The following is a 15,728-nucleotide window of genomic DNA, read 5'->3' as shown; positions in this document are numbered from 1 at the left end:
GGGATATATCAGCAAATACGAGAATAAGACACGAGTTCTGAAGGGAAGTACATTTCAGCAGGAAGACATGTAAACCAAGAAAAGATTTTGAGACGATGTTATTGAATGTTAAAATAGAGTCATGTAATGGAAGTCTCATAACACAATAAGATGGTCAGGGGAGCCTCTCTGAGAGTGTGACATTTAAGCTGATTCCTCAGTGAGGGGAAGAGCCGATCACGTGAAGATGTGGGGAAAGAGGATTCCCAGCAGAGACAGCAGCGAGAGCCTGGCCGCGTGTTTCCACTCACTCCACACACTCCCCCTGAGCATCACACCTGTATCCTTATCCCCCTTTTACCTCATGCAAACTGAGAACTCTTGAATTTAAATCTCCATATTAGCTGTCTCTTTGGAGCTGGACACCCAAATTCTAAGATGCCAATTTAACATTTCCACTTGGAACTTTCATAGGCGCTACAAATTCAGTGTAACCGAAAGTAAAAATATCTCTCACCAAATTCACGCCCTTCCTTCTGTATTGTTCTAAGTAAACTATGCTTGCACTATAAATCATCCAGCTATTAAAGCCAGAAATCAAAGTACCTTCTTTCTCCTCTTACCATCCAATCTATCAGCAATTCTATAGATTTAATTTCCAAAAGATACTTCAAATTTGTCCACTTCTTCCATCCTCACAGCCACTATTGGTTGCTCAACGACACCATTCTCTTCAAAAGGATTCTGAAACTTCAGATCGGTATCTCGCTTCCAGTCTGCAGCCCCAGATATCCATTTGTCACTCTGCAGATTATGCCAAACCTCTTCAACTACAGCCCTGTACCCTGAGCACAGCTTACAAACCCCTCCATGGCATGACCCTTGCCATGAAGGGATGGCCCTTGCCTGTCTCTATGTGGCTGGTACACAACATGCACTGAGTGCAGACTCCAGACTAGGTTAAGTGCTCTGCCTTATGCTTGCATTAGTATCTGTAACACCCCTATCACAGCACTCTTGTGTTACTGTATGTGCTAGTCTAATGCTTGTCTTTCCTCCAAAATTTAGAACCATGTTTGTCTCATTCACTTCTCTATTCCCAGCGCCTATAATAGTGTTTGGTATATAGTAGGTGCTGAATAGACATGTGCTATATTAATGTATACATGAGATGTTCTTGTATATTTAGAGCTAGTCATATTTCAATATTTGTTCCCAAATCATCTTTATTAGAGGAACTATTAGTATAAAAAATGGAAACACAAATCTAGAATGGCACAAAGAACATTATGAGTATTTTGAGGTTTTCATGGATTAAATTTTTTAAATATTATAACTACTTTCTATAATTCCAACTCCTTTCCTAAAACCAAACAAAATAAACTCCAAACACTACCAATGAACAACAAAACAGTTTCAAAAGCTAAAAAGCTCTATTAGCAAAATTTTCACTCTCCTCCTTTTCTAAGACAATAACTATAATCTTAATCTTAAATGCTGGAGCTTCAATTTGTTAACTCTTCAGAGTTACTGATAATAGCATAATTTTTGTTTTTACTTCACAGTTGAAACAAATTAGCAAAACTAGGGTGTATGTGTAGTGAGAGATTTCTACAACTGATGTGACAATGAGCCACCTGGGCAAAAGTTTTTATTTTCTATTTTTTCATTGCCTGAAGATGGATAATAATTATTATCAATTCTTTTCACCATAAAGTTTTATAAGAAGTAGAGTGTATTACTATGTTTAAAATTATTATTTATGCTATAAAAGAAAACTAATATTTTCCTGCATCTTTTGCTTGGCAGTGAATGAAAAATTTATTTTAATATTTAGAGTTATAGTATTATGACTAAAAATAATTCAATCATAAAATATCTAAGTGAGAAATACACAATAAGATGAATTGTTATAAAAACAAAGGCTATTTCTCAGAATATACAACACTGATGAACAAAAATACTAAATTGCATTTAAGTTAATTTTTTTCAAAATGGGTTTTTATAGCATATACAAACTAAGTTTCAAAGAATAGCTCATAAAATATTCTTTCATGACACCTCTCTTGATAAAGATAAAGTTTACATACAGTAACATTATTACCTTATCAATTTAATTAAATCTGGTTTCAAATAAGAAATAGATTACCCCAAATCTTCAGTCATTATTTTCCAAAGAACACACTATATCATAGAAGAAACTCAAGTTGTAAAGGACGCAGGTCTTCGGCTGATAGAAGCTGAACATGTCAAAATGGTGACAGTTACATCTGTCTTAGTGTATCCATTGCCAATAAAGTATTGGAAAAATCGTAGTGAAAAATCTTAACCACAGCATCATTTTAACAATGGTATAAATAGATTCCTAACCAGACCTTTATAGTTCCTATATTAAACTTCTCTCACATTTTTAGTTGGATACTAGATAGCATGACATGGTCGAATAAAACTATTTCACATGAACTGAGATGGGCTGAGTGAGGAAGTAAACACTGAACACGGCTCTGGAAACAGATGGAGTGGCAGATGGGACTGCAGATTGGGTTCACTTGATCTATGTAAAACAACTTTACTACTTGGTAAGACGTGGCTCAGATCTCACAAAAATCTTACAAAGTTTGTCCCTTTATTTCATACCTGCTTCCCCTCCGCCAAATAAAAATGCTTAACATTTTAAACTTTGCTCCTTTAAAGTATAAGTACCTGTGTGATGAATCATTTAACTAAAATATATTTTCTTACACATTTTTGGAACAGATGGTAGGCAAGAGCAGTCACCCGGTGGAATAAAATGTACACTGACTAGTTGTCTAAAAATTGTAAAATTAATTACCTTCCTTCATTGATGAGTTCAATAAATGCAAGTCCTGCATTCTTCTGAATAGAATTTTGCCATTCCTAAAAGGAGAAAGCAAACCAACTGTAAGAAAAATGAGCATGTAAACAAAAGTAACATCTGGTTTAAGGATCATGTTGATCCTAATAACTTCCACGTGATATTACTTCTAAATCTTTCTAAATGATTTTTAACAAATGTTATTTTGCAAGAAATCAAAACTTTAAAAGCAGTCCTGTATTACTTAGTTAAAAAGGTGCTTTTGAATTCCCAGTGGTACCAACTAAGATAGAAAGTGAGATCACAGGGACAGAGCTCACTGTGACTGTAAAATATTGCTTATTTTACACTCTTCCTACGGCATATTTAGAATATGCTTTAAATAATTTTTTGGTTATTAATTTATTCTAGTGATTTCAATTTTTTTGGTCTTTTTAATATAGCTGGCAAATTGAATTTTTTGGATTAAAAATTATATCCCTTTCAATGGTACTATAAATAAATACTTGCCTAACATATTTTTATTAAAAATCCTTACTGATCAGTCATGCCACTCATCTATAGACTTTTCCTCCATGATTTTCCACTAATTAAGTGCTGGCCACAAATTCAGCTTCAGGAAACACAGTCTCCATGTCAACCCTTCACTCTGTTCCTGCTCACTTTCCCTTCTAAAGCTGTGCACACATGCTGGGAATAAATGTGGTCCCCCAAAGTAGGTACTTAGTATGTAAACATTCTCTGTTCTAAGTAAATTTGTGAAGAATTAGAAGAACAAATCATGAATCTATATTTCCCCAGGAGAGAGAATCAACAACTTGGAAAAAGGGACATGATAGTCTGGGGACAGTAATGATCTAATAAAAGCCTAAATGACTCTGTTTTTAGCAAAGCCATTGTGTTTTAGCTGCCATAACTTTTATCCAAACGACAAGATCTTTGTTGCATTTTACTGAACTTACTAAAACTTTCAAATCATTTTTGTCAAAAACAATTGTTGACAACACTTTTTCCCACATTTTAACAAAATGACTTACTACTCTCCTCATATATTTTGCATTAATTGAGGCACAGCATTAGGCGAAAGTCTCCAAAGAAGAAGAAACAAAAAGAGGATAGAAAGAACTAGGCTGATTCTTGGGAACCATTCACAATTTTAAGATTAGAAAATGCAGCAGTTGAAAGGGACAAGAAAAGATCTAGAAAAATTTAAGAACAGATGCAAAATATTATAGCATTATTCAAAAGAAAATAATCCATGTATAATACATTGGCTCAAGAAAATAAAAAAATACAAGACCCTTTAATCACTAATATCATTTTTTTAATGATTAGGAAGTTAAAATTCTATTGTATGTGAACTGCAAAATTAAAATATAGTAAACCACAAAATATATGAAACACAAAAACAAAAGTACAAAAATCAAAAAAGATATCATTCCAGAGGAGGGTAAGGAAAGCTCTGGTGGTAGAGCCGGCACCAGAACCAGGGGCTGGCACTAGAGCTGGTGCTGGCTCAAGCTGCAGAACTGGCCCAGGAGCTGATGCCTGAGCTGGCTCTAGCTGTGGAGAGACTCTATCTCTGGTGCTACTGCTGGATATGTTGCTGAAGTTGGCACTAGGTGTATTGCTGGCCCTAGCTCTCTCTTTGGATTTGGTGCCAAAGCTGGCTCTAGCTCAGACAGTAGTGCTAGAACTGGTTGTGAATTGGCTCCAGTTCTGGGACTGACTTTAATTCTGGCACTGGTGCCAGGCCTGGTGTGAGAATTGTAGATAAGGATGGCTCTAGATCCGGAGCTGATACCAGCTCTAGAGCTGAAGCCAGAGCTGGCACTAAGAAGCAGCTGGTACAAGAGCTAGTGCTGGAGTTGGCTCTAGCTCTACAGCTGGATCTACCTTTATCCAAGAGTTAGTGCAGGCGCTGGCTCTAGCTCAGAGGTGCTGCTAGGACTCGTTCTGGAATTTGCTCTAACTCTGAAGCTGCTGCTAGAGCTGGTGCTACAGTTTATAATGGAACTACCTCTATCTCTGGAGCTGGCTCTAGTTATATAGCTGGTTCTAAAGCTGATTCTAGTTCTAGTATTGATACTGGCTTCAGCTCTGGAGCTGGATCAGGTCCCAGAGCTGTATGTAGCTCTAGAACTTATGCTAGAACTGGCTCTAGCTCTACAGGTGCTGGAGCAGGTGCTAGAGCTGACATATGAGCTGGTGCCTGAGCTACTAATATACTTCTGAAATCATTACATAGAGTTGACATCCTGACATGAAAGACAAATACCAAGACAATAGTACAGAAGGGATACTAGGGACAACAACAACAAAATATAACAGCAACAACAAAAAAGGAAATCTGAAAATGAGAGACAGTGAAGCAACAGAAAAAAAATTCGTAATTACACAGCTGAGATATGCAAAGGGATTGCAGACATAAAAAGAGACAGCTTAAAAAACGAAGTTGAAAACATCTCCCAGAAAATAGAACAAAAAGATAAAGAGTTGCAACAATAAGAAGAGAGATAAAGAAATAAGGAAAGTGGAGAATCTTCTGATGAAAACCAATATCCATTGAGTAGGAATTGTAGAAAGAGTGAATAGGGAACATGGAAGAGAGGAAGTTATCAAAGTAACTTAAATTATTTCCTAGGAATTAAGTACATGACATAACATCCCCAGCAAAGCACATCATCATAAAATTTTAGAACAGGGTTAAGGAAAAGGCTTACAGGAAAAAAATATCTTTATACAAGGAATCAAGAATCAGACTGACACTAGACTTCTCTAGAGCAAAACTGGAAGATAGGAGAAAAGAAAACAACACCTTCAACAGCACAAGGAACATAATACTCGGAACATTATACCCAGCCAAACTATCCATAAAATATGAGGACAGAAGAGTTACATTTTCAGACATGCATAAACATTTATTTTTCATCCACTCTTTTTCAAGAAGAGAGAAGAAGAACCTACTGATGGTGTGCTCTGCCAAAATGAGGAGTATATCAAACAGGAGAAACAAGATAATGTTGTGACAGCCCCAAAATCTCAGGGGCTCAGAAGACAAAGGTTGATTTCTTGTTCAATTTCCAAGTCCACTGCCTGTGTTCTGCTCTGCTTCATCACCACCCTCACTTTGGGAGCTAGACTGACAATGTAACCATTGTCTGGAACACTATAGGCAACCAAAGTGGAGGGAAAAGAAAAGAAGTTTAAGTATCACTGGCTCTTATAGTTTCTGCCCAGAAGTAACACATGTCACTTCTTCTCACATTTCTGGTCAAAGTCACATGACCAAGCTTCAGTTCAATGGAGCAAAGGAGTGCAAACCCACCAAGTGCTCAAAATGCGGGAAAGAACCAAACGTGAACAACCCAAAACATGACTCTAAGGGAAGAAATCAGATAAAAGGTGGATACAGATCTAAGAAACAGTTTACAGAACTATTGTAAAGCTAACACAGTTTCTGTGAAGAATTAGGAGAGACTTGTATGCAGACTAACAGACTGTCAAGAAGGAAATAATTAATTTCATCAGATTATAGAGAGGTTTTGAATACGGAAGACATATTTTGAATGAAAATCTAGCATTGCAATGTATATATTTTTTCTTCCAGAATTGTTTTTGTGAAGAAGCAGGCAATATAATTCCTAAATTTCTTTAATGACAATATAATGCAATTGAAAGGCTTTGTATTTGAGTTCAACTCTTTCTTCAGAACTCTTTCTTCAGAAAAATCTCTTTTTTCAGAGAAAAATCGGTTCATGGTTTTTAGGGCGAAGAGACTTAAATACAGTTGTAGACCATAGAGAATGAAAGAGTCAGAGAAACACTGATTACAAGAGAGAAATGGTGACAGGGAAATCTTGAAGAAGGCATTAAAGAATGGGGTGTCCTGGAAAGGAATAAGGATACTTCTTTCTTCAGAAAAAGAGTAAAACTAGGGGTAGATGATGTTTTTCTTTTCTTGTTCACCTATAAAATAGTCCACGGTATTCAGGAAGGGACCCTGACTTAAGTAACACAATTGTAAACTGTAGTGTAATTCTTTTCCAGAAGAGTGTAAACTCCCTGGTCTTATTTGCCTTGGTCTTGTGAAATAAAATGTGGTTTTAAATCTTAATATTTAATTTTTAGCACCAGCTACAGCATGAGACACATAAGTAACACTCAATAAATACTATTATTGGTCATTTATTGGGTAAGCTGCAATTCACATGCAATTCACCTCTTGGTATTATCAGAGATGTGAGGCCATATGACAGGTATTAAAACCTCTTAAACTTTTCTTATTAAGAATGCCCATAATTAATTGAACATAAGTGTTTCTCTACTCCCACAGAAGCATAATCTAACTGGGTTCTTTATCTGTGGAGACATGAAAGAGCATTATTAATCACAAAAAGAAGAAAGGATCTCTCTCTCTCTTTTTTTCCATCCTCCATCCATAGGGAGGGAAGATATTTTCTATCCTCCTCTGAGCCCAAGCAAAAAATTTTACAGACTCTGTCTATCTTGCTCTTCTGTCACCACTAACTGTCCTGTTATTTCCTCAGACGTAAGTAGATATGAAACACTTATGTGATACAGGATTTTAAGACAACAGAAGCCGAAATGCCAATTTTCTAATATAAGAGTTTAAAACTTGATAACTTAATAGTATTTTCCATGTCTCTGCAACTTCACTTTTGTATGTTTTATATGCACATTATATGATTAGATTTTAGATATTGTATCTTTGAAGGAAGAGCCATATTTTATTTGTCTGTGGTAACCACAGAACCAGAAGAAATAGATGATGTAAATTGCACAGTGACTATACTACAGCATTAAGGCAAAAAGAGTTCAATTCTAGAAGTTTAGCGACATCAGATGGAAAACACAGAAAAAATCCTTATGTATAAAATTTATATTATTATGTATAAAATATTATATTTCCTGGTATTTTTTTTCTAGGTTCTACTAGTTATTTGCTTGCCAAACATGAATATTTTCTTCTCTACCACAGAAGCCTACTGGTTATGCTTTAAGATGATATGGCTGGGAGTACAAGTGTAATTTTGCAGGCCTTGACCTAAGTAAGGACCAAAGTAGATTTCACCTAATGTTAAAAGAGTATAATTGAGTTTTTAAAGATTTTCAAAATTCTTCATCAACTACAATAATCAATTTGGACAATTTCAATTTATCAGGTCAATTTCTGTTAACTACGTTAACTAATACTAACAATTTGTAAGGTCAAAAAAATGTTACCGGTTGTCTTTCCTTAAGAAAGCAAGTTTAAAATTTTTATTTTTCAAACTGTGGTATGAGATCAAAGTCCCAGGCAGGAGACATACTAAGTGCTAGGACATACATATTCATCTCCCTGGAGTCTGGGAGGAAAAAAAAAAAAAAAAAAGCCATATAATTTAATGTAAAATTGTAAGTAATAAAAGAATAATATAGTAAAATACGAATTTTAAAACATAAGAGCATAGAATGTTCCTGTTGTGGTGGCTTGCATGGGTTACAGCTTGTATCACCCTTTCATCCACTGCATCCCAGGGGGCTGCTTCAATAGAAGAGTTAGAGAAGGAATGACTTAAGACGTAAAAGTAGCAGTAAAGCTGGAAATTTTAAACATGCATTTTCATCAGCTGTTTTCTGGAATTTTGCATGAGACTTATTTATTTTAATCTTTCATTGTTATGGCGATTTTAAATATATCTCATAAGGCAATGAGGAAAACAGTGTATTTCTTTCAGCTACTTTAAAAAATGCTAAATGAGAAAGAGAAAAAGGGAAAACAAAACGTTCCTCACAAGATAAAGTACATTTTCCCTCTCAGAAAATGTTAGGATTGAATGAGGGTTTTAAAGCGTGTTTACTGATTTCTGAATGACAGTTGTACAAGTAGCACAAATAATCAATTTTGAGGGCATCTTTAGTTGAAAAGTCTAATCTCTTTACATTCTTGGCAAAATATGGCATACAGGATTGGGTAGTAAACAAGAATGCATAAGTGTAAAGAAAAAAATGAAATGTGAAGGAAAAAGTAACCACAGTATAACAAACGGCATATTTTCTTTCAGCTATGCTATTCTGTAGATGAATTTTTTGATCTTACTCCTATGAAAAAGGGCAATACTATAACAAGAATTTATGCTGGCAAAGCAATAAATCGTAAAGTGTGTAAAGAAAAAATAATTTTAAAACTTTGGAAATGGAAAATGGGATCAAGCCTACATCATTATTTTCTCAGGACTTAATGTAACTTTTATTACTCACGGAACATTCCCTCTGAAATATAATTATTTATAATTTGTAGTGATTTCTCCCCACTAGATCATAAACTTGTTAATAAAAGAAAGGATCTTGTTTTATCTAACTATGCACATCTAGTAAGTAGCAAGTATCTGGCATACTGTACGTACTCAATGCATTTTTGTTGTTGAATTGAATTTATTTCTCCAAAATCTATGGTATCACTTAAATCTGTGAGTTCTCAATTCTGACTGAACAAAAAAATCAGCAGGAATGTTGTTAGAAAGCACCAGTCATATTGGAGTAGTCTCTAAGGATAGGTAGGGCCCAGGCATCAGTATTATTATAAAGCTTCCCAAGTGATTGTGATGTGGAGTCAGTGCTGAGAACCACTGACTGTGGTCATTTCTCCCTCTCAATAAGACTGCTCACACACACAAACCTCAACGTGCCTAACTTGCCAGCATGGAGCAATTTAGTTATTATGAAGTGATGTGTACTTTTCCCTTCAAATTGTTCAATTATTTAAATTCCTTCTACTCATTTGTAAAATAGTATACTATTGCATCATAATTACATCATAATTATTGAAGTGTCTACATCTCTAAACTAAGGCCATTACTATAGTCCTTTCCAGCTCTGACATGGTATTTTATTCCCATAAATGATATTTTTGTAAGACTGAAAGTGTTACCTTATAATGAACATGTAAAAAAATATGAGCAATGAATTCAGTTATGCAGTTATTATATTCCTTTACACTGATGCGCGTTTCAAAAAGTATTTCTTAAATGCATATTACTATGTAACTGATTCTGGAAGTTTCAAAAGAATAATTAGGTATAATATTGAAAGGGGAGATACGCAAAACTTTGTGACAAGAAAAGTACACAGCACACAGGAGGAACTGAGTGTCTGCTGTGGTTGCTGAGGCATAAACTACATTGAGAGCTAAGAAATGGGATATAGGGCTTCCCTGGTGGCGCAGTGGTTGAGACTCTGCCTGCCAATGCAGGGGACACAGGTTCGAGCCCTGGTCTGGGAAGATCCCACATACCGCGGAGCAACGAGGCCCGTGAGCCACAACTACTGAGCCTGCGCGTCTGGAGCCTGTGCCCCCAACAAGAGAGGCCGTGACAGTGAAAGGCCCGCGCACCGTGATGAAGAGTGGCCCCTGCTTGCTGCAACTAGAGAAAGCCCTCGCACAGAAACGAAGACCCAACACAGCCAAAAATAAATAAATAAGTAAATAAATAAAAATTAAAAGAAAAAAGAAATGGGATATAGATGGACAGGGAAAGGAAACTTTAATCACGGTCCTAGCTCCCTAACAATTCTGACATGTAGAATTAAAGAAATTACTTAAAACAAGGCAAATGGATACATGAGAATGTATACAAAAGGATAATAATAATAACTTATCGTCATTTCAACAAAGTCAATTTCTTGGCAATGACAGGAAAAAAAGTACCTTTAACAGTCTTATCTACAAATCATTCCAAAGTCTTCTGCCATTTGAGAAAACACACAGACACACAGACACACACACACACACACACACACACACACACACTCACTGGCTCCACTACTGAAGAAAATGAACAGCCATAAGAAAAGGTGTAAATTAAACGTGGGCATCAAATTTTTATCTTCATGGGGAAACATACTAAACTGGGTTTGAATGCCTGCAGACAGCTGCCAAGTCTTTAGACAGTTTTGTCACAATTTTTTAACTTTTCTACATGGATGTATAACATTGCCTCAAGATGAAGGACTTTTTCAAAGAATTGGGTATCAAGTTAAGGATCCTTTGAAACTAAACACTTTGAAGACAAATAGGTTCCAGAAGGATGACAATGAAATCCCTATGTTCTCTTCACAATCACTTTATGGCAGTTAGATAACCCAGTAGAAATATCAGACCCAGCACATAATTTTTTTCCCCCACTGGTTTTTCCTCCTCTCTGTCAGTTCAGTGCACACTTCTCATTCCCTTTTGTTTTGGGTATAATTAAGTAAACTAACTTAATGTCCTCAGAGACTTAATCCATCTCAGATTCTTTGAAAATATGGAAAATATTTCAAGGTAAAAATGGGAGGTTAAATTGAGATATTAAGTCTTCTGGAACTCCAGAATTATTTTTCACTTTCTATATCCTTCATGTCTACTTATCATTAATTGCCACTAAAAGAAGCAGGTATATTCCTCAAAAAATTTTATAACAAATGCTAATTATAACTGGCATGCTTATAAATTCTGTGCAATGTTAGAGAAATTAATAAGTACAAGGACTGAAGTAAAAAAATACTGTGCAGAGAGAAAAACAGAGATGAGTGTTTTCAATGTATGCAAAAAATAAAACTAATGAAAAAAATATGCAAGTATTCAAAGTACGATTTTTTTTCATTTCCATTGCTTATTTTTATGAACATCTTACTAAAAGCACTGTAGGAAAAACTGAATGTAAGAAATGAATAATCAATGATCAGTACAAAGAGATTATCGATATGAAGGTCAGCCATAGAAAAATCATTACACAACATGAAAATATACCAAGTTGATTACTAAAAGAAGAGTTGGTGTATCATATAAAGATAGATACAGTGAGGTTTCCCAGGATCTCAGTATGTGGCTAAATTGTATAAATAAATTTAACACAGCTTTTTATTACAAATATTCTTATGAACATATATACACATACACATATATTTATGTTTGTACTTATGATTAAAATAAGTTAGATTGTTTCACAATATATTTTTTAAACAGAGCATTTTCTATAACTATGAATGTATACAACATACAAACACATTTATATTGAGTTCTAGAGGATACTCCTTCCTTATTACCTGCTACTAGAAATGATCAGAAGAAATCAAGGAAATGATAACTTTATTAAATAAGAAAATAGAGGAAATGTTTCATATTTTAAGATCTATGTAGGTAGGAAAACAGTAAAAGCTAAAATAGGGTTTTTAGAATGTAGTTTTGAAGAAAAAGAACTTTTAAAACTTAAAACCGGGAATTCCTAGGCAGTCCAGTGGTTAGGACTCCACGCTTTCACTTCCGGGGCCCTGGTTCAATCCCTGGTTGGGGAACTAAGGTCCCGCAAGCCTCGCAGTGCAGCCAGAAAAAACAAAACAACAACAACAAAAATAAAACCAATAAAACAAAATCCTGTACTTGTCTATAATCAATGAAATAACAATGGTTGTCTTTCTCTAATTTATATGATTTATCATGAAAAATATAATTTACATTTATATAACAGAATACATTTCTTAAGAGCTTACTACGTCTTTGAGTCATGACTGATGTACAACTATTTTATCTTAAGTTTATAGTACTGTTGGTATCACTCTTGATGATGGTCTTTGAATGTCATTTTTCTAGAGCTAAGAATAGGTGTATCAGAGAGTGATCCTCAAAACTTTATAACTTAAGAATAAGATACAGTAAAATATGAATATAAGGGAAATTATACCATTAACATCGAGAGCTCTAAACTGTATACAACTATCATAAAAGTGCCGGGTATTACTAAACTACTGTTCAAGTTTAGCTTGTCAAAAAACGTTCATAGATAACCTAAAGATAAAAGAGACATTTAATATTTCTCAAGATGTACTTTGTGAGGCCTATTAAGTACCAATATTTTGTGGCTACCACCCATGCTTACACAGAAGCAAGAAATCATTATGAAAACTGCCTTATTTTCAAGAATAAATAGGGAGCAACCATGTTGCATTGAGCTGGTGAGGCTTTGTTGTCTGCTTGGCTTATACACTCTCATATACCAAGCTCGTAGCACACAGGATCTCAATTCACACCTTGGCAAAATAATAAATTACTCTGTGCCACTTATCTATGCTACCATTTAAGAACAGCAGGAACTTCCAGTTTAAATCTTGAATGTTAAGACCCTGTGTGCAACATTATCATGAAGCAGAGCTATGTGCAGTTATATCAAAATACTTTACATTTATTCATGAATAATCATGCAGCTATAGGCGTATAAGCCAGCATGAGAATTTTAGTGTTGTAGAGAAACTTAGGAATTGTTCTTTTTAACCCAGTGCAAGAATCTTTGACACACAATTAGCTGATCTTTGCTTGAAGACCTACAATATTCAGGGCTTCTGGAATACCCTGTTCTACTTTTAGACCATATTAACATTAAAAAAAGAAAAGCACAGATGTTCATATATGGAAGAAAGAGCTGCGCTGACCAATGCAGCATCTACTAGTCATGTGCAGCTATTACAAGCTCTTGAAATGTGGCTAGTGTGACCTGATACGTGTTCTAAGTATAAAATATATGCCTGATTTGAAAGGCTTAGAACCAAAAAAGGAATGTAAAATATTCCATTAAATATTTTTATATTGATTACATACATGCTGAAATTATATTTAGGTTAAATAAATACATTATTAAAATTAATCTTACCTATTTCTTTACCTTTTTAAATGTGGTTATTAGAAAATTTAAAGTTGTATGTGGCTCACATTATATTTTGATTGGACAGCACTGCTCTACACTATCAACTGGAAAACATAATGTATAAACTATTTCTGTTATAACAGCAATTTTTGCTTATACTAATAACAAGAAAAATAATTTTGCACTTACGTGTAGAAATATAATTCGAAAGGGTACACATTAAATGACTAATTGTTATTACTCCTGGGTAGTGAAATTATGAGGTAACAGGAAATTTTATTTAAACTTGTAATACTTATTCTAAAATTGCTTTTCTTTTAATTTGCGAGGACTACTTTTACATTAAAAATCATCGTAGGCATCTGTGCTCAACTGATTTTCAACAAGAGTGCCAAGACCATTTGATGGGAAAAGAATAGTCTCTCCAACAAATGGTGCTGGGAAAACCGCATAACCATTTGTAAAAGGATGAAGTTGGATCCCTATCTCATACCATATATAAAAATTAACTCAAAATGGATCAAAGGCCTAAATTTAGGGCCTAAAATCATAAAACTATTCGAAGAAAACATAGGGGAAATCTCCATGAGCTTGGATTTGGCCACGGGTTCAAAAACATGATACCAAAAGCATAGGTAACAATAACAAAAATAGATAAACTGGACATTGTTAAAAGTAAAAACTTTTGTGCATCAAAAGACACTATCAACAAATGAAAATAACCCACAGAATCAAAGAAAATCTTTGCAAATCATATTTTTGATAAGGGTTTAATATCCAGAATAAATAGAAAACACCTTCAACTCAAGCACAACAACGAAAAAACAATTAAAAATGAGAAAGGACTTGAACAGGTATATGAAAAGATGCCCAACGTCATTAGTCATTAAGAAAATGCAAATCAAAACCACAAGGCATGCTCACTAGGAATGGCTATAATTTTAAAACCAACAACAACAACAAAAAAAAAAATAGAGGGAGAGAGAAAATAACAAATGTTGGAAAGGATATGGAGAAATTGGAACCCTTGTTCATTCCTCATAGAAATGTAAAATGATACAGACATTATGGAAAACTGGCAGTTCCTCAAAAAATTAAACACAGAATTACCAAATGACTCAGCAATTCTACTCAATTATATACACTATATCTGATGGTATAAGCCTAAAAGAATTGAAAATAGAGACTCAAGTAGATACTTGTTGTCGAATGTTAATAGCAGCATTATTCGCAATTATTCAGAAGGTGGAAACAACCCAGGGTCCATCAAAAGATTAATGAATAAACCAAATGTGCTACTGTACAAAAAATGAAATACTGGTGAACCATAAAAAAGAATTCCGTTCCGATACATGTTACAACATGGAAGAGCCTTGAAAACATTATGTTAAGTGAAACAAACCAGACAGAAAAGGACAAATATTGTTTGACTCCCTTTATATGCTATATAGAGAATAGGCAAAACATAGAGACAAAAAAGTGGATTAGAGGTACCAGAGTCTGGGAATGGAGATCGGGGGAATTACTGCCTAGGGGGTGCAGAGTTTTGGTTTGGAATGTTGAAAATTCTGGGAAATAAATAATGGTGATAGTTATACAACATTGTGAGTGTAATTAATGCCACTGAATTGTACACTTAAAAGTGGCTAAAATGGCACATTTTATGTTATATATGGTTTGCCACAACAAAAATAAATAAATCAAATAATCTTGGGGACTGTGTTTTTCTTTTACTCATGAATTAACTCAGTAAGTAATTAATAAATATCTATACTAAGTGCTGGACACTGCAAGATGTGGATGACACAGTGAGGCAAAACGGAAGACATCACTGGGAACAGAAAAATAAAATGAATTTTGTTATGGTGTAAATCTGTAGCATAATTGAAATGAATAACATCCATAATGTGACCTTGAATGACTCTAAAGCTTTGTCATCCTTAAGTAGTCTTTCTTTTTGGATAGTTTTAAAAAATTCTACAATTCAAAAATATCTCAATTAATGTTAAATAAATATACTGATGAGACTATACAATACTTATTTTCTCCATTGGCTGAATGAAATGCTCCAGATAAGGAGGAAATACTTGGCATGATGCTTACTCTGAAAGAAATTCCAATGTAATGGATAAAGAAAATCATACTTTATCACCTATGAGAGCATCCAATTAAAACATGTAAACAGGTACCTATATTTACTATCTAGATACATGCACTTCAAATGCTGAAGG

The 15,728-nt window shown here is 34.5% G+C and overlaps 1 protein-coding gene across 3 annotated transcripts in view; it reads right to left on the bottom strand.

The window, feature by feature from the left end:
* NBEA (neurobeachin) overlaps positions 1-15,728 on the bottom strand; it is a 607,091-nt gene that overhangs the window by 315,200 nt on the left and 276,163 nt on the right. For all 3 annotated transcript variants that reach the window (XM_068526405.1, XM_068526406.1, XM_068526407.1), the window contains exon 35: positions 2,813-2,877. In XM_068526405.1, coding sequence (XP_068382506.1) covers positions 2,813-2,877 — 65 coding nt within the window. The remainder of the gene's footprint in view (positions 1-2,812; positions 2,878-15,728) is intronic.

Source organism: Eschrichtius robustus, chromosome 18, assembly GCF_028021215.1.
Source record: "Eschrichtius robustus isolate mEscRob2 chromosome 18, mEscRob2.pri, whole genome shotgun sequence".
Lineage (NCBI taxonomy): Eukaryota > Metazoa > Chordata > Mammalia > Artiodactyla > Eschrichtiidae > Eschrichtius > Eschrichtius robustus.
The sequence above is the reverse complement of the archived record's forward strand: the minus strand, read 5'-3'. Positions and strand labels throughout refer to the sequence as shown.